Genomic DNA, 17,915 nt, shown 5'->3' on the forward strand with positions numbered 1-17,915 from the left:
GTAAATATAGAGGTTTTTATGCGTTAAAAAAAAAAGGAATGTACTTTTGTAACACTTGTTGCATTACCTGAATATCTCAATATTATTTTTATTTCACTATTTGAGCGTTGAACGTTCTGCCATCATATACTCACCCTCATGTCTTTTCAAACAGAAATGGTTTTATTACCTGTCGAAGGGATCTAATCGGCTATATAGATTACATAAGTGACAAATCAGACTGATTTGTAATATCTCAGCCGTCATATTATCAGCTTTAAACTTTTATTTTTGTTCTCTTTAAAAATATTTATTTGTGAGCAATTTGTGGGAGATTTGTCAAAATCTGAACGTCGAATGACTGATGTGACACGCATTATGTCGTTGCATGTGTTTTAATCTCGGTTCACACTGTAAGGTAACATCATGGAGTGAACGTTGCATTAACATGTTTTAACCCACACGTTCCCACCCCACAAACCCCTCACCCCTCTCCTCTCACCTAACTGACGTGCTTGCATGTGGCTCTCTCGGATGCAGCATGAAGAGGGCCAGCTCTCTTGGAGTTCTCAACGATCCGGATAAACCTGTGGGTGAACTCAAAGTAAGACAACTTCCTTCACTTCTCTCCTGACAGCTTTCTGACTCCCGTGTCTCTGTATTGAATACATGGGTTCCTCTCTGTCTCGCACATCACTTCCTGTTCTCTTTGTTTTGTTTTTTCTGGAAAATCTGGAATTTTACGGTCTTTAATTTCGTACTCTTTGTTTTGGGGGGCATCTATTCTCAACACATCCATATTAACACACGTTAATGAAATGAATGTGTGAGCTCTCACAGAAGTCACGGACTAACATGTTTAACTGTGTTTGCTAAAATCCTTCATAACCACTGATGGTCTTTGGTTTTATATATATATATTTTTTTTATTTCTGTCGCCAGCTAGCATTAGCATGTAACAAATCAAGGTTTGCACCTCTGTTGTTAACTAAATGTAAATTCTGAGATGAAGTCCATTGAACTTCTGTATAGTATGAATGAACTCCGGCCGTTCTTCATTCTCTATGTAGTCGTTGTCATGTGATTTTCGCATCGGTGCCGTTTGTCGCGTGGCCTCATGGGGTAGTTACGTGTCAGATGTACACTTCAGGTATCTCAGGTCGCGTACTAGTTTTCACAAGCCCTTTATGTCCCACCCCTAACTTCTGAATAAGAAATGCTGTCAAGAAAACTATGTTTTCAGGGGCTTTGTAAGTATGGACTTTGTTTTTGCAGGCTTCTTTCAGGTCAAACCTTTCACCCAAATATGGCTAAAAATGTCAACTAATGTGAATTTCAATGATAATGATAATGTTGTTAAATGGCATAAAACAAGATGGTATGACAGATTTTACCCTGATCTATCCGGGGTCCATTTATTGTCTCTTCTATTTCATTTCCGTCAGGAACGAAATAATCGTCTGAGGAAGTCGCGGGACCTGAGTTCCAGTCACACTGACCTGGCACATTGAAGGTCTGCTGTCGGACGTCCCGATGAAGAGAGGCACAAAGAGGTCTCATCGGGCTGCAGTGAACTGCGTTTTTGACAGGACTACCCTTTACGGAGGTTACTTTTTGCTCTCGTGTCTCTTTATATGTATTTAATTTCTGGTAGCTGTAAAAATGACGTAATGATGTAAAACCTCAACCAGAACCAAAGTGCACAACAAATTTGAGATTTATTACGTTCTGCAAAGATGAAAATAGATGATGCTATTCAGGCTCAGGTTGAGACTAGACACTCTAATGGCATTTTTGCTGCTTTCATGTGGTTTATTTTCCTTTATTTTGAGATGTACTTTGGCGCTTTTTTTGAAACCAACAACTATAGGACTGTTTTTATTAATGAAGGATTATAGTGACAGAGGTGTGTATATTTGTGTGTTTAAAGACCTAAAATTGCAAAGGGTTTTTTTTTTGTTGTTTTTTTGTACCACTTTTCCTCTTTGTGACTTAATATTCTGCTATTGACGACCTTAATGTTGTTTATACATTGAGTTACATTAGAGGACCATGATGCTAAAGTATGGATGTAATCAAACTTTTTCCCTTGATAAAGAGAGGACTGCACCATGTTTATGAAGGTCTAAGTTTACATGAGTGATGGTTTCTTACTGCGTTTGAGAAGCGAGAAGGGATCTGGTTTATAATGAAATAAATGGGAAATAATGTGGTTTACACTGCTGTGGAGATCTAAACGTTCAGAACGTGGATTAAATCTCAGGACTGAAAGAACAGATTCATTATGCAAAGTAACACTGCACTTTGAACGATCTCAAATGATAATGTTACACTATTAACCCTTTGCATGTTACAGAACTAAACTGAGACGATTACTTCAGTTTTAATTGGTTACCTTTGGTTTCTAGATGCTTTTGTTTGATCTGCAAACTGAATAGTACAGGTTTTCATGAACGATAACAACAGGAAGTCTTTCTGTTATTTGGTAAAGCAACGCTGTTATCTAACATGGAGTTTTAAGTACTGCTACTCCAGATAGAAATGCACTGGAAAATGATTTCTCTCCAGATGTTTAGCTACAGTACCTGATTGAAAGCGGCGTGCCTTGTGAGTGCCTCAGGCAGGTTCTTACTAATGAATGTGGAAGTTACTGATCCTGAGTGTGACGGCAGAACGGTTTGAGCTCCGTAAGGTCAAATGTTGGTCGCAATTTTACGGAGTAAACATTAACTTTTAATGCTGTGGTCAAATAAAAGCCCGTTATGTATCATATTATGGATTTATGCTAATATAGTGCACTGCTCAACTGGCCTTCTTGACTTTGTTTCCGCTTTCTTTGTTCTCTTTATCCATGTAACTCTTTCTGTGGGTGTAATATATTACCGTCCCGTGCAGTAATTTGTTCGTCTTGTGTGTATAAGTGTGTTTTCTCTGTAAAACACACATTAATGCTCTGCATTGTGATGATGTGCAATAGGGTGGCTGCTGTGTGTTGGCTGGTTTTGATCTCACATGCAATGTTTTACTGACAAAAGCTGCAATATCCGCCTGGTTTGCATGTTTCGGTTATCTTTACACTCTAAACGAATAAATATATCATTCGCATTTTTATACATAGAGTATGGAGTTGTTTTATGTCGCTAATTTGAGCTGTTACACACTTGTGGGACTAAATGTGCCCTTCACATGTTCGTATCTGATTTTCAGATGGTTTGTGTTTCACGTTTTTTGACTGTTGATCAGTTTGTGTTATATTTAGTTTTTTTTTTTGAACAGGGTTACTGATGTGGCACTCACTCCCAGAGGTCTTTAATGCTCAATCCATATGCATTTTTTTGTTTATTTTCTTTACATTTTGCAACCCTGGTCACAAAATATACACTCGAAGGTTACAAGTACACTTACCAAGAGGCAATATAGCATTAAAAATTAAGGACAAAACCTGTATGTAGTACGTAACAGCAGGGACTGTTGTGACCTGTATGATATAACCCTGACATATTTATTTTTGTGGTTGATGTTGCATTTCTACTGTCTGTCTCTGTCATTTGTGTTCATGTTTTGTATTATGTTGTACGTCTGTATATTTGTGTGTATTCTGAACTTCGCACTGGACTCATGTATCTTCCACTTTCTCAGGCTGCCGCTGTGCTGGTTACACTTCATTTACTGCCGTGTTTGTGGTGATGTGTGTTGCTCTGAATATCCTATGGTAAAGTGTACATACTTGAATAAAGACAACAGAAGTAATCTGCATCTGTAAGGTTTTGTGGGTTCTGGTTCCCCCTGTTGGCAAGGTATTACAACCTTGTATTTTATGATCCGGGTTATGTGTGCTTTTTTTATGGGGTGTGTGATGAAATGTATTGATTTCTCTTTACCATCTTACCTGGAACACAACAGGGAGGAGAAAATCATTCATAGCACATGGCAGACAGTTACAGATGCCTGTTCAAGATGCATATGAATTTGAGTTGTGAAATGTAGTATTGTAGTAAATGTAGTATTAATTGCAGACCAGTGTATCCTCTGCAGTGAATGGGTGCCGTCAGAATGAGAGTCCTGCTGATGAAAACAAAACAAGGTGCAGGTGCACTGATATTACGCAGCACCTGAAAATAGTCCCCAGCATGCTGGAATGAGAGTACAGATCCTAGTGATATCAGCCTAGAAAATCACAAGTTTTAGTACATGATGCAAGTGTAGAAGTGTCTGGAGAAGTATAAAATATATTTGTTCATTTTTTTGAGCAAGATTCTGAGAATGATCTTTGCTAAGCTGCAGCTAAAAATATGCTGTCGCAAAACCTGAAGGTCGGTTGATTCGAATATGTTTAACTCTAAGCGAGTTGGCAAATGAAACTATTTTTAAAAACAGTGGAGTGTTCCTTTTTAAAGTTAAAATGCCTTAATGATGCATGTTCCTTATAAACAAGCAGGTTTTTACTTCACAAGACATTAAATGCTGGACCGGAGTTGTGTGGATTATGATGTTTTTAATCAGCTGTTTGGACTCTCATTCTGACGGCACCCATTCACTGAAGAGGATCCATTAGTGAGCAAGTGATGGAAAGCTAAAACTGATCCGATGAACACAGAAGCTCTTCTATATCCTGAATGCTCGGAGGATGAGTACATTTATTTTTTTGGGTGAACCATTTCTTCAAGAAACTATTACTATTATAATAGTAAGGTATAAACACAGGGTTTATGTTAATGTTTTAAGGGTAATTGATAAATAAAGTTCAGAACTTGCACTTGCTCTCCAAAACCAACATGACAATGCTGAACATTTAGGAAAGAAATTTATTGCACTTGATGGATGCTTTTATTTGAATAACTTAAATACTTTTAGGCTTTTACCATTTAACATAGTAAAAGTGTATTTTGCTATTTTCAGATGGTCGAACAACGATAACGAATACAGCAAACTAGACTACTAATAACATACATTGCATTGATCTTTCCTCAAACAGGTACAGGAAAAAAACATAAAAACAGCATTCCCAGTTTTCACAACTTAAATCAAACCAATGACGTTCATTTGACAGCAGTGAGGATATTTAATCACACTCATCTTTGGCTAAATAGACACGTTTTCCCTTATTCAGGCTACATACTACTGTCTTCAGTTTTTCTCTTTTAACAAAAAGAGTCAATGCAAAGTCTGTAAAAATGACAAACCTTATGAAAGTAATGCAAAGATACATAAAATTAATGTTCTTAATGTTGCTGACCCTCTAATTGTTTCAAATAGGCAGGTCTTTCCTTCAATACTTTTTCCTTTCAGATTCAACGAGATATAATACTGCTTAAACCCATTTTAAATTAAAATCCTTCTTCTCCTGAATAACAATACTGATATCTTATTACCACACAGATAAAAATCACCTAAATGATGCTTTCTTCTTGTGTCATTTGCACCATAGTCATAACAGTGTACTGGTCAACCGTTCAGAGCTTGCTATCAATGAACCAACTGCACATGCATGCACACTAAGAAATGATGGAGAAATGATATTCAGTGACTCAAAGCCATTCCCATGTTGGGCATTAAAAAAATCAAGGCAAATCTTTATCACTCTGTTATGTAACCATATGAAATGGGTTTAAGTGATGCATTCAACATAAAAACTACCTTTCTGTATAAAGAGCCTTGCTTTTATCATGCTTTGACATGCAACATTTCAGTTTCAACTCGTTTCAGAAATAATTGAACTCTCAACACAGCTGGGAATTAATGGAATAACTACTGTGAACTGAAGGGCCTGGGCAATCATGGATATTTCCATGTATCATTTGTCTACAGAATGCTCATGTGTTTGTCTCCTGAAAACACAAGCAGAACGAAGTGCATCCCCAATTCACAGATCTTCTTGATTGCCTGTCACAAATGTTTTTGTATTAACGGCAACAGAATCGGCGGGAAGACTAAATCTGGTTGCACTGGACAGAATAGCAACAAAACGATGCAAAAACCCCTAAAAATACCCAAATATGTTATCTTCTGCTACTTCTACCAAATACTGTATTGTAGACATCACAACAATGCACACTACGACACTGCAAATCATATATAATATGCGTTGAGAAAGATTCATTCGTGGTTTTAAAATGATTTAGTACACACTGAAGCTAACTGCACAAAAACAACACAACACTCTGATAGATAAGAGTTGATGGGACACATACAGACGTACAAAAAGCTAGATTAGCTTGTTGGGAGTTAGTGAGAAAGTGAGTATGTAAGGCACTAAAGTCTCAAATCTATTCTCCGTTTGATCAAGGTGCCTGGAAAGGTCCTGAGGAGTCTTGTTGACGCAACAGATCTATGGGTAAAGTAGCTACTGTAAACCCTCCTCTTCAGTGGCAACCCCTTCCTCGTTCAAACGTGTGCTTGCAAATTCATGTAAATCACTTTTATGAGTGTTAAAGCCCCAAACAACTGTCGTCTAAAAACAAATCACGTTTCCCGGGGGTTGCAACCCCAGGCTTTCCCTCACCTTTCCTCACGTTCTTTTGGAAACTCGCTCTCTTTCTGTGGACTCTTCTGGTATTGGAGATGATGGATGGAGACAGGAAGAGGAGTTTACAGAGGTGACCTCATTTCCCTTCTGTCCTCTTCAGACAGTGATGAATCCCCCTGTATGCTCAGCCCCAAGATCAGCTGTAGACCCTTATGCCTCCTAGATTGGTAGATGTTTTCGGGCAGGACTATGGGGAGGGGGTTACATGGCAACAGCAGCATCCTGCAGCGACAGCAATTTATAGTTTGATGAATGGGCCGAAGTGATGGGGCGCTCTGATCTTGGGTGAGGAGCAGGAGTTGGAGGATAGAGATGGAGAAGTGGAGAACGGAGGCGAGGACGAGAGGACATCTGCGCTCAGAGAGAACACTGTGGAGATGGCCACATCCACGATGCCTTGACACAGCTCTGGGTAGAGTTTCCTACAACAGAGAAAGATGGTAACCGTGAACTTAACTTGGGAAGCAATTGTAGGGAAAAAAATCTTTAGTAACTGCAACCATAGTTTCCCAAACACCGTTTCATCTAAAACATGCTGTGAATTATACAATTTCTTCTCCCAAACCTCCTTGTAGCGACTCATACGGTAAACAAGGGACAAAACACTGCTGATTTTCAGATGCACAGAGGAAAAGCATTCTAGACATAAAAGAGTGTACTCACTGAGCGCAGGCAGGTGCCCCGTTGATCTCAATTAGCCAGACTTTAAAGCTCTCGTCCAGCATGAAGTCGAAGCCGAAGAGCTGGAAGCTCTGGTAGGACAGGTGTTTCGTGCTGATGGCTGGCTCGATGCATGTGAGACAGCTCCTGTTGAGACAAGATGCAGGATTTCAGACGAACACCACAGGTGTCCAGACATCATCAAATGAAGCAGTTTTGTTACAGATCAGTGAGCCCAGGCTTGTGGAACAATGTTATAATTCAACTCTTATCTACATGTTATGTTCATCTGGTTACTGAAGGTCACACTGCCAGTATAGATCTCGATTGAAAATCAGTTTTATTTCATTATTTAGTACAGTGTGGTGCTAGAAATGTCAAAGTAATGGGTTTGATTTCCAAGGAAAGCAGTAACTGATTAAAAAAAAAGTCTATGTTGTACTCTCTACATAAAATAACGAAAGCCTCTGTTAAATGCAGAAATGTAAATATTAAACAGAAAAGTGACAAATCGTTAGGAAATATTCACCTTTCTGCAATTTTGTGATGTAGTGCACTTGTCCATTTCATGTCAGCTTTTTTCAAATTTCTCAAAACCTTTCACTGTCATTTGCATTTAATTTATTTGCAACAGTGTCCCCAACTAAAACTTAAAAGTCGCTATTGTTCATTGAAATACAGCTAAAACAACATATATATCAACTAACTAAAAAAACATACATTTACACAAATTTAAATTAACAATATAATAATAAAGGTCAATTCAAAATAGGAATAAATACTATAACAACACTGATTTGTAAGAGGGAAAAACTTAAATTTGAATAATGTAATAAAGTCTCAAACTTTTGAAATCCACTGTGCATCTCTAACACAAATCGGGGTTTTTTTTCGACCCATGTAACTCATTTGCAGGCACACATGCAATCTGGCTTGAAAACAAGGCGAAGGAGCACCTGATGATATGCTTGATCTGAGGTAAAATAGATGTTTCCATGGCAACGCCGTGTGTGGCCAACAGGTACTGTCTGAACTCGTCAAAGAACATCTCGTTGCCCTCCTCATAGCGGCCGTAGTTCTGCGAATGCTCCTTCTGGATGCAGTGATTGGTCAGGTGGCTGGTCATGTCCTGCAGGTCCGAGCTGTTGTAGGGCTCCGAAGACGTCCTCAGCACTCCCTCGCGGTACAAGTAGATGTTATACTGATGGTCTACAAGCACCCAGCTCCTACAGACAGAGAGAATATCCACCGTCTTTGACTCCATCGGGAGGGGCCCCTGCCATTCTATGCGTTTCCGTAACCGCATCAGAAACATCGCATCCAGAAAGGATTACACGTCTCATCTTACCTTATATCAAATTTGCGATGCCCCGGCTCCAGCAGCAGTGGTCTCTCCAGATACTTCTGAATGACGTGCACTTGGCCTTGATTATCGATGAACTCGAGCAGCTGGTTCGCATCATGAGATATCAAGATGCCTGCACCTGAGAAAAGTTAGCGACGATCTTATACTACGATAACCACGGAGAGTACACTTCCTTAGCTTGCCATTTTGGACCGATTGGGATTCCTACCTTTAGCACCTGCTGAAGATTTGGCGATCCACACCGTTCCCTCTGCGCTTTCCTTTCTGGAGTTATACGAGGCTAAGAAGACCTCCCGCTCATCCGTCTTTGGGTTGCTCTTCATGTGGCTGATGCCGTTGGTGGCCGGGGCCACCGGGGTGTTGAGGTTGGTCGGGTATATGATGTACGACTCCGGGAACCAGTTACAAGAGTCCTTTAACTCTGGACTCGTCTTGATAATCCTGAACATCAAACATGCTTCTTTAAATATAAAGAGCTCACAGCTTACGAACTGCAGAGTTTCTAACTCATGGTGTAGAGGACATATCGAAGACGTTACTCACTTATGAGTCACGGTTATACAGTAAAACTGAACATGAACTTCATTCATCTGATGAGTTTAAATAAACAGCGTACTTGACCAGTGAAGCTTTGCGGCACAGTTTATCGGCTCCTCTGTAATAATTCACCAGCTGCATCAGTCCCGGTTCATGACCTGTAGAGGACACAGCAGGGAGTTTGACATCGAAATATTGAGCACGTTGACGACGGCGTCCTGCAGCTAAAAATGCAATTTTGCAACTCGACAGCAATTATAATAAAATAACAATAAGAAATGTTTCTTGAGCAGCAAATGACTGGAGCAATGATGCTGAAAATCCAGCTGTGCATTACAGAAATTAAAAAAAAAAAAAATTAAATAGATGACAGTAATAACTTTTCACAATATTACTTATTTACTGTTCGAATAAATGCAACCTTGGTGGGCATTAGAGAATGTTTTAATATCTTTTCATTCTGGCAATAGTGCGTATGCTACCTACACGTGTTTATCTGCATTCTTTTGAGCTTGTATAGAAATATTAATAAAATACTGACATAAAGGCATTTCCGATGTCAAAAAATGTTGATGTCAGCGTAATAACATGTTAATACGCAGCTCTACGTGAATGCGTTATAGAGTTGAATCTTTGTGATCAGCATTGCCGAGTCCTGCTCCGTTATATATAGTCGTTTCATCGTTCATTATCATAAATTGAAGAGCCTGGTTGTGAAAATAAGCGCAGGTCAGGGGTATTATAACAACTTGCTCGTAACTTTCAATGCACACTAAAGCATGTAAACAGCTTGGGATTGTAAAACATATTACGAGTTGGCAATGCGTGTTTAATAAGCGGCTCCTGCTGAAATCATTTACCCAGCCGTCCAAAAGGCAGCCGATTTCTCTCTCCCAACATTAAGTTAAACCGAGGATTGTCCTTCTTCAGTCGTTTCCATTTTCCAGAAGAGGCGAGGATCTTCGCGACCTCGGCATACACCGTACTGTTATCATCCCTCAAAACAAACGTGTACATCGGTAAACTCATATCCCTCGCTCTTCCGCTGAAAGCCCGGGGGAGCGACGATGATCGCACGCTAGCTAGCCGACTAACGTTATCTGTCTCCCAACAAAGTAGACCGAAACCGGACATGCATGACTTTCTGGATGCTCCTCGGTTGTTTTCGCACAGAGATCTTTACGGTAACAAGTCCCGCTGTGATCCAGGCAGAAAGGCAGGGCCGGGCATCTGTAAGTCACCCGCAGTCGCGTGGCCGCTGCGAGGATAGTGAATATTAGGGTGTGACTCTGGAAGGGTTTGCCTTCTGGATTCTCGCAGCTAACAGTCTACGCTAGCTTCCTCTCTTCCCATGGCTGTATATGAACAGAATGTAGATTAAAACACAGCCTAGTAGTGGGCCGGCGCCGTACAGAGTGCAAGAATAAAGGTCGAATATATAACTGTGCATTAAATTCCTCGCTTCCCGTGTAGTCGTCTAGACAGCAGAGAGCAGTTTAAATCCCCAGTTGAAGCCTCTTTATCCCAACACGCTCATGATGTGACGTCCCGCCGCGAGTCAACGCGCGCGCGCCGCACAGACTTGTGGGTACTGTAGTTTTACGGCACATCATCTTGCAGCACGACAGATGTTGCTAGTGATAAAAGTGAACGAAGTAAGTGAATTTGTTCTGAATAAATAAATACGCAATTGCCATTTATTTCTTTGCTGGGACATCGGTGTATAGAAACCGAAAAGCGGTAGTTTTTCAAATGGTACATGTTTGTATCGTAATGATTCATTTCGGTACCTAAAAGGTATATATTAATACATATTTGAACCTAGATATCGTGAGAATTAATTACATTAGAGATCAGTATAATCAAACGGAGACTAAAGCGAACAATTAAAAGACTCACACCTCCTCTAATATGTATAATCTTGTTCATCTATGTATCTTTAGGTATTTATCTTCGCCAAATACAAGGAGAAGCGTGAAGCTGAAGACTGGCAGTGAGTGAGTTTCTCCAGGCGATGGCGCTCGTGAGCTTATTATGCAGCGACCGGAAGCTGCGTAGATCACGCGGGAGGCGCGAGCTTTGGTCGAAGTTGTGTTTGTTTTGTTTCACGTCTCTGTAGACTTACACTATTTTTGTGCTTTACAGCGTTTTTACAAGAAACACATTTAACCCAGAGGTAGGTTTTTACTTTCCTCGCCCAGAAAAAAAAAACGAACACGGGAGAGCGTTAGAGGCTGTATTTGTGATTTGTGTCAGCTCACGTTAAGAGAGAAAACTAAATATTGTCCTTTATATCTTTATGAATGTCCTGCACATGTTTCTTACTGGGACAATCTGTTAAGACACTATTCGTAATTTAATACATAACATATTTAATTAATAATATGAACGTGGGTTTTCGTGGAGGATTTAACAGTCACATAACTTTTGTGTGGGTATGTTTAAAATTATTGCTAGTAAAGTTTACAATGTAAAATAAAAAGCCACCTAAACAATGACACCATGTCTGAATTATGTTCAGACGAATCAAATCTTATCTGATTTCTGCTCACTCCTTTCTTCAGGAGGTCTGTCCAGTGGGATGTTTTTAAACACTGTTGAAGAAGTTCACATTTATTGTTCACTCTTGGCTGTTTTTTCTTCATTGTCAAGCCAAACCCATCCATTATTTAGTTTATTACTATTATTTGTTTTGGAAAGAATGCGATTCATGAATGCGTTTTGCAATTTATATGTATACACGGACATTTAATAATAGTGTACGAACCTTATTGCAAAGTTTTGATCAGTCTTCTGACAGAAATTTTAACTGGTATTTCACTTTATGCTCTCTCTCTCTCTCTCTCTCTCTCTCTCTCTTTCTCTTTCTCTTTCTCCTTCTCCCTCTCTCTCTATATCTCTATATCTCTCTATACATGCATGCATACATATATATCCAGTGCATATCCCAACTTACTGGTTACGTCATTAGATATATATATATATATATATATATATATATATATATGTGTGTGTGTGTGTGTGTGTGTGTGTGTGTGTGTGTATATGTGTGTGTGTGTGTGTATGTGTGTGTGTGTGTGTGTGTGTGTATATATATATATGTGTATATATATATATATATATATATATATATATATATATATATATATATATATATATATATATATATATATGTGTGTGTGTGTGTCATAATGAAAATCAGTTTGGAGGCGATTCACTGAAACAGCTCTCAAAAGTAAACCTAGTGGCCACCTAAGTCTGTTCAAGTTATTATGAAATTCACAGTTGCTTAATTTTTGTATCATCTTTTATACAATTATGAAAACAACATGAGTATTTGCTATATTGCTCAACTCTAGAAGAATTTCCATGCTGTTTGTGTGGTATTAATCTTTTTGTTTGTTTTGTTTATGTATACACATATACATTATTAATTGATCCTGTGCCCACTTCTTATGCAGGCTGGAGCAGGCCAGGCATGAGCAGAGCACACCTGGACGAGTGGCAGAGGAGGTCCTTTGACATTTCGTCTGGCTCCTGTACACCTGAACAGACGGCCGATGCTTACCGGGCACACATCCTGTCCATTCAGTATGCATGGGCGAGTGCTGAGCTCTCTCCGGCCGGAGCTGCCAGCCTGCTCAGGACCTACTCAGAGCGGTACGCCGCAGTCCTGGACTCAGACGACTCACGCACAGGGCTAAACAACTACGCAGAGAGTGCCCTGCACCTGGCCCGCAATCAAAAGAACCATAGCGACAAATGGGAGTCGTCCCTAACGTTCGAAAATGTGTTCAACCTGCCGGGCGTGCAACGGATGATGCAGGCCAGGTCAACAAAAGACACTCTCCTGGTAGATCCGGCAGATGTCAACATAACTGTTGGTGGTGAAGTCAGCAGGGGAGATGTCTCTGCTCCTCCTAGTGTATTAAAACGAGACCCTCTGGCTTGTGGGCCTGCTGCGCCTCCACCTAGAGATGAGTTGGGAAGGGGGGTCAGTAACCCACTCAGCGGTGCTGTAGAGTGGCCCAGAGGACTTGAAGGAGCCCCTCCTCGTATGTCCCAGGCACAGAATGCTCCAACAGGATCAACGCCTATGTTTGGCCATAACGTTTTCCGTTCCACAGGCAACGCTAGTGCGTCTCAGTCTAGTGTGGGTTGCACAAGTGGATCCAGTGTGCATAATCAGACTGTGTTCTTTTCCTCCACAAACCCCTCCAAGAGGAAGAACTTCTACGGCTCAGGAACTGAAAGCAACAGAAGCTCATTCCCATCACAAGGCGAGCAGGAACCGCGAGGGAGGGGACGGAGAGGAGAGGAAAGTGTCAGCACTAATTTTAGATCAGCACGAGAGCAGTTCATCGTTGACCAGCAAAAAAAGCATTCCCATCAGGGTCAGCGGGGATCCGCGCCCAATGTTGCTGCAATCACCAAGAAATGCCTTGGTGCGAATCGGCCTCGTGGGGCGTCCTCCAAATTCGTCTCTCCCATGCCAAGGCAAGAGGAAGAGGGCAGCTCGAAGGAAAATGCACCACAAGACATGCAACCTGTTGATGAGCGACTAAAGAACTTCGAGCCCAAAATCATTGAACTGATCATGAGTGAGATCATGGACCATGGCCCCCCGGTAGCTTGGGAGGATATTGCGGGCCTGGAGTTTGCCAAAGCCACAATCAAAGAGATCGTAGTGTGGCCCATGTTGAGACCTGATATATTTACTGGCCTTAGAGGTCCACCTAAAGGCATTCTTCTCTTTGGTCCCCCAGGCACTGGAAAAACCCTCATAGGGAAGTGCATAGCGTGTCAGTCGGGAGCCACTTTTTTTAGCATCAGTGCTTCGTCACTTACTTCAAAGTGGGTTGGGGAAGGAGAGAAGATGGTACGGGCCCTCTTTGCCATCGCTCGGTGCCACCAGCCTGCCGTCATCTTCATCGATGAGATAGATTCTCTTCTTTCTCAGCGCACGGATGGAGAGCACGACTCTTCCCGTCGGATCAAAACCGAATTTCTTGTCCAGCTGGATGGAGCCACGACGTCAGCAGAAGATCGCATCCTGGTGGTCGGTGCCACCAACCGGCCACAGGAGATTGACGAAGCAGCTCGGCGTCGCCTGGCCAAGCGACTCTACATCCCTCTCCCAGAGGCTGAGGCTCGCCGGCAGATAGTGACTAACCTCATGTCTCATGAGAAAAGCCAGCTGGGAGCAGATGAGATGGAGAAAGTGGTGCAGGGCACAGAGGGCTTTTCAGGAGCAGATATGACACAGCTGTGTCGCGAGGCAGCCCTAGGCCCCATCCGAAGCATTCGCCTGAGTGACATTGCTACCATTTCAGCAGAACAGGTCCGGCCGATACTCTACAGCGACTTCCAGGAGGCTCTCAAAACTGTGCGGCCCAGCGTCTCTTCTAAAGATCTGGAGTTATATGAAGAGTGGAACAAGACATTTGGATGCGGTCGCTAAGCATATGTGTTCTGTATTAATAGAGTTTTATGTAAGTGTGACTATAATGTTAGGTTCCTTCAAATAAATTTGTCAATTTTTCTCAAGTCTTTTTTTTATCTTTATCGTGATCTGTATAACAAAGGAAGACTATCTGTTTTTTTCAGTTGCAAGAAGCGGTGGCATTTTGCAGTTTCATATTAAGGTATTCATGCATTCACAATTGATTTGACTCAAAACAGCACTCAAGATTTTGTAAAACTGAGCTTGCCTTCCCTCAAAATTAGCATACCGCAGTCGTGTCTTCCTGAAAACCATTGCATCACAGAGTGGAGCTGCAACTCTTTTCCTTGTAATATAGAGGAAATGTGCCAAGTTTGCACTAAAAAGGAACATGGGGTCTTGAGTTTGTTGTTTCTTTCTGAATGCACTTATCCAAAAGGGAACTGTCAGCGAGTACAATTTTCTGCCCGCCCTACCTTCTGTGGGTGCAGAATGAAGTCAACGGCTCTTCATGTTTACCTGCTCTCACTCCTGTATAGACAGAGCGCTAGACACCTTAGGGCCAACTCTCCCATTGTGTTGTGCCTTGGTGAATGGATTTGGAGGGGAAGTTGGGCAACACTGCAGGCATTCTGGTCTCATGATAAGAGCTACCCACAGATCAACTCTTGCAGTGCTCTTCCTGTTGCTAAGCCAGTGTGGTCTCGGACCACATCTGGTAAACCAGAGGAATGGCTTTGTGCCTTGGAAGGGGTTTGAAAGATGGACTCCTCCTAGAGGACAGTATTGTTGCTTTAGTTTTTTTTTCAGTTACACATTGTGCCTGTGGAGAAGTGGCCATCCGATCGGTATTCAGTCTTTTTTGTTTGTTTTCTTTCAGAACAGGAGATTTCTATTTTTGTGTTGTTTTCTTAAACTGGTGGGAAACCATCAGAGTTGCTATTTTCATAAATTCTGAGAGACCCCATCGATAGTGACACCAGCCGTAAAAAATATGCATTTTAGCAGCAGAAAACAACTGTGGCTTGATGTGTCTAGGGTTGATAGATGAGAGGAGCATAGTGGAGCTCTAAATGAGTGGCCGCAGATGGCATGAGGAATAAAAGTTGCTGGTCCAGTGGTGAGGAAACTCACCCAGGCCAAATCACAACGTAATGAATGAATGAATTTGAACATGAATGGTTTTGGTCAGGTTACAAAATATGATGCGGTTATGAATTCATTTGTTTGGATTTCTAGTAGTTTTTTTTCAGTAGGCTTTGTATTCCGTCACTACTTTATTCGGATGAGACTGGCTTTCCTGAAATTTCTTTCTGTTTGTTGTTTGTATGCCTATGCATTAGCATAACATCTACATCGTCGAAGTTCAACTGATTTGCGTTGCAGTGAAACGTAAAGTCTGTGTTACGTGAAACCTGATGACTGCAGAAAATTGAAAGTGAGATGACTGATTGATTTGGTTGCTTCTTGCAACTGCAAAAGCACTCTTACAGGAAGCCAGGCTGAACTGTTAATACACCTCAGAAGGCGAGTGGGATTTAACAGTCTAATTCAATTCTAAACTCTGACTCTCGGGTTGTCTTCATCTGCATCCGATTATAGATTGTGCTCACATGAAATGAATCAGTCATGTAATTTTCATGAAACAATCTTAGAAAAACTGGAAGCCCATGAAAAAAGGGTGTCATTTATTTTTCATCTTTTTGTCAAGCGGCTTAATGAATATTTTAGGGTTGTGCCGTTGGCCGGAGTGTTGAAACTTTGTAAAATTAGCCAGCAGTGCAAGTAGTAAGTCCATCCCTGAGGAGCGGTGGAAGGCTGTCAGAACAGCAGGGGTAGCCCGCAGCTGGACTATAGGAGGACAGGCACACACAATTCCTCAACCTTTCCCCACGCTATATATCTACAGCTCATATTAACCTTTGCATCCTTTATTTTCTTGCTTTTCTTTAAGTACACTGTTATGTTTAGACAATTAGATATTTCATATTCGTGGAACAACATCTCAGCAAAAAATAAATAATATCACTAAAACATTTGGAAAAAATTGTGGGTTTCTCTTGTTGCATAGTTTTTATTTTACAAATTATAACTTTATTTTTTATTTCATGTTATGTATTATATACAATTCTTTCTTTTTGTCTTTGCTGTTCTTAAAAATATATACTTTGGTGCTGACATACTGTTGATTTTATGAAATGGCTAAAGCTTTATACTAAATTATATACGACAAAATGTTGATATAATAATTCTATTTCATGAATGTATGTAATATAAATTATTAAATTAAATATGTAAATTATATATTACAATTTTATATATACACACACACACACACCTACATACATGCGTACATACATATATAATTTTAACAATATATTATTCAAATGATAAATCTGGCTAGTTTGAAATACAAGGGGCATTGCTTTATCTGCCTGACCAGTTTATCTTTGATTACATCTCTAAAGTTTCTCTGAATGGGTGGGGTCTATTTGTACTGTATTATCACAAGTCAAAGCGGAAAAGAGAAGTGAGATTAGGGATAGAGGCTGATGTGGATGGATGGGGGGGTGTTGGCCAGATTATCCCTCTCATGCAAATGCACCGTCTCCACGGTTAGGTCCCACTGAAGCGTGGGGGCTCTGCTTTGGCCGCAGCTGCTTCCCGTTTCTACCCAATCACACAACAGCCATCTGGACACGCATGTCGCGGCGAAGAGCTGGTGAGCTCTTGGGTCGGGCTCACTCATGCTCTCTTGACAGATCCGCTCTTCTTGAGTTTGCTCCACCTCCCTTTTGGCCATTGCATACTTTTACAAATATCCATTATTGACTGACTGCAGATAATTTAGAAACATTTAGAAACTATTCCACCTAATTCAATCCCTTCGCTACTTCACAGTCCTGTAAGTGTTGTTTCAGCCCTACAAATAAAATCAGCCTAAAGACTTTTTAGCATAAATTTTGTTATAGAATGCAATTACTCAGTTGTTAGTTGTAACAGATGTATTGGGTGAATGTATGTAAATTTATGCAGAATTGCAAATTGCCTGAAAGGTGACAAATACCTTTTGCTATTGTTCATTTAGCTCAGTTGTTTAGCTAAAAAGTGATTATATCTACATGCTTAGATTTGTGTTCTGTATTATATAAAGATTCATAATTATATGAATATATAATTATATTACAATTATATAATATCAACGTCATTCTATAATTTTGTCACTCAATATCCATTACCAACTTTATTTAAACGTTAAACAAAATAGCTTTTACAAGACTTGACACATCAAACTTGAACAAATGTAAAATCTTTTATTATTTTTTTGCAAGCATATATATATATTCTAGGATGTTAATGTAAATATGTACGAGTAAAATGTTTTCCAATTGTATTTTTAAATA

General features: G+C 40.4%; 3 protein-coding genes across 11 annotated transcripts in view; 2 read left to right on the forward strand and 1 right to left on the reverse strand.

The window, feature by feature from the left end:
• The window catches only part of klc1a (kinesin light chain 1a), a 33,000-nt gene extending 29,271 nt beyond the window's left edge, over nt 1–3,729 (forward strand). For 2 of the 6 annotated variants that reach the window (XM_043255646.1, XM_043255645.1), the window contains exons 16-17: nt 520–583; nt 1,425–3,729. In XM_043255646.1, coding sequence (XP_043111581.1) covers nt 520–583; nt 1,425–1,490 — 130 coding nt within the window. In that variant the 3' untranslated portion in view covers nt 1,491–3,729. The other 4 variants (XR_006252363.1, XR_006252364.1, XM_043255648.1 and 1 more) reach the window with 2 other exon arrangements.
• Nucleotides 3,730–4,766: 1,037 nt separating this feature from the next.
• On the reverse strand, nt 4,767–10,630 carry ttl (tubulin tyrosine ligase). Its single transcript, XM_043255650.1, has 7 exons — nt 9,929–10,630; nt 9,148–9,226; nt 8,740–8,972; nt 8,514–8,649; nt 8,122–8,391; nt 7,169–7,312; nt 4,767–6,927 (listed from the first exon to the last, which is right to left on the reverse strand). The coding sequence occupies exons 1-7, from the start codon at nt 10,200–10,202 to the stop codon at nt 6,744–6,746; spliced, it is 1,320 nt and encodes a 439-aa protein (XP_043111585.1). The 5' UTR covers nt 10,203–10,630; the 3' UTR covers nt 4,767–6,743.
• A 457-nt stretch (nt 10,631–11,087) lies between these two features.
• fignl1 (fidgetin-like 1) overlaps nt 11,088–17,915 on the forward strand; it is a 46,097-nt gene continuing 39,269 nt past the window's right edge. For 2 of the 4 annotated variants that reach the window (XR_006252308.1, XR_006252307.1), the window contains exons 1-3: nt 11,088–11,244; nt 12,530–14,560; nt 14,676–14,713. Coding sequence is in view for 2 of the 4 variants with exons in the window: in XM_043254823.1 (XP_043110758.1) it covers nt 12,547–14,529 (1,983 nt within the window). In the remaining 2 variants the exon portion in view is untranslated. Of the gene's footprint in view, nt 11,245–12,529; nt 14,611–14,675; nt 17,806–17,915 lie in introns of those variants that run through there. The other 2 variants (XM_043254823.1, XM_043254824.1) reach the window with 2 other exon arrangements.

This window comes from Puntigrus tetrazona, chromosome 13 (genome assembly GCF_018831695.1).
Source record: "Puntigrus tetrazona isolate hp1 chromosome 13, ASM1883169v1, whole genome shotgun sequence".
Lineage (NCBI taxonomy): Eukaryota > Metazoa > Chordata > Actinopteri > Cypriniformes > Cyprinidae > Puntigrus > Puntigrus tetrazona.

Coding starts and splice junctions, on each gene's coding strand:
- ttl (XM_043255650.1), bottom strand. CDS start 10,202: ATGTCCGGTTTCGGTCTACTTTGTTGGGAGACAGATAACGTTAGTCGG. Junction 8,650..8,739: donor ATCTTCAGCAGGTGCTAAAG/GTAGGAATCCCA, acceptor AACTTTTCTCAG/GTGCAGGCATCTTGATATCT. Junction 7,313..8,121: donor CAGATCAAGCATATCATCAG/GTGCTCCTTCGC, acceptor TTGTCTCAACAG/GAGCTGTCTCACATGCATCG.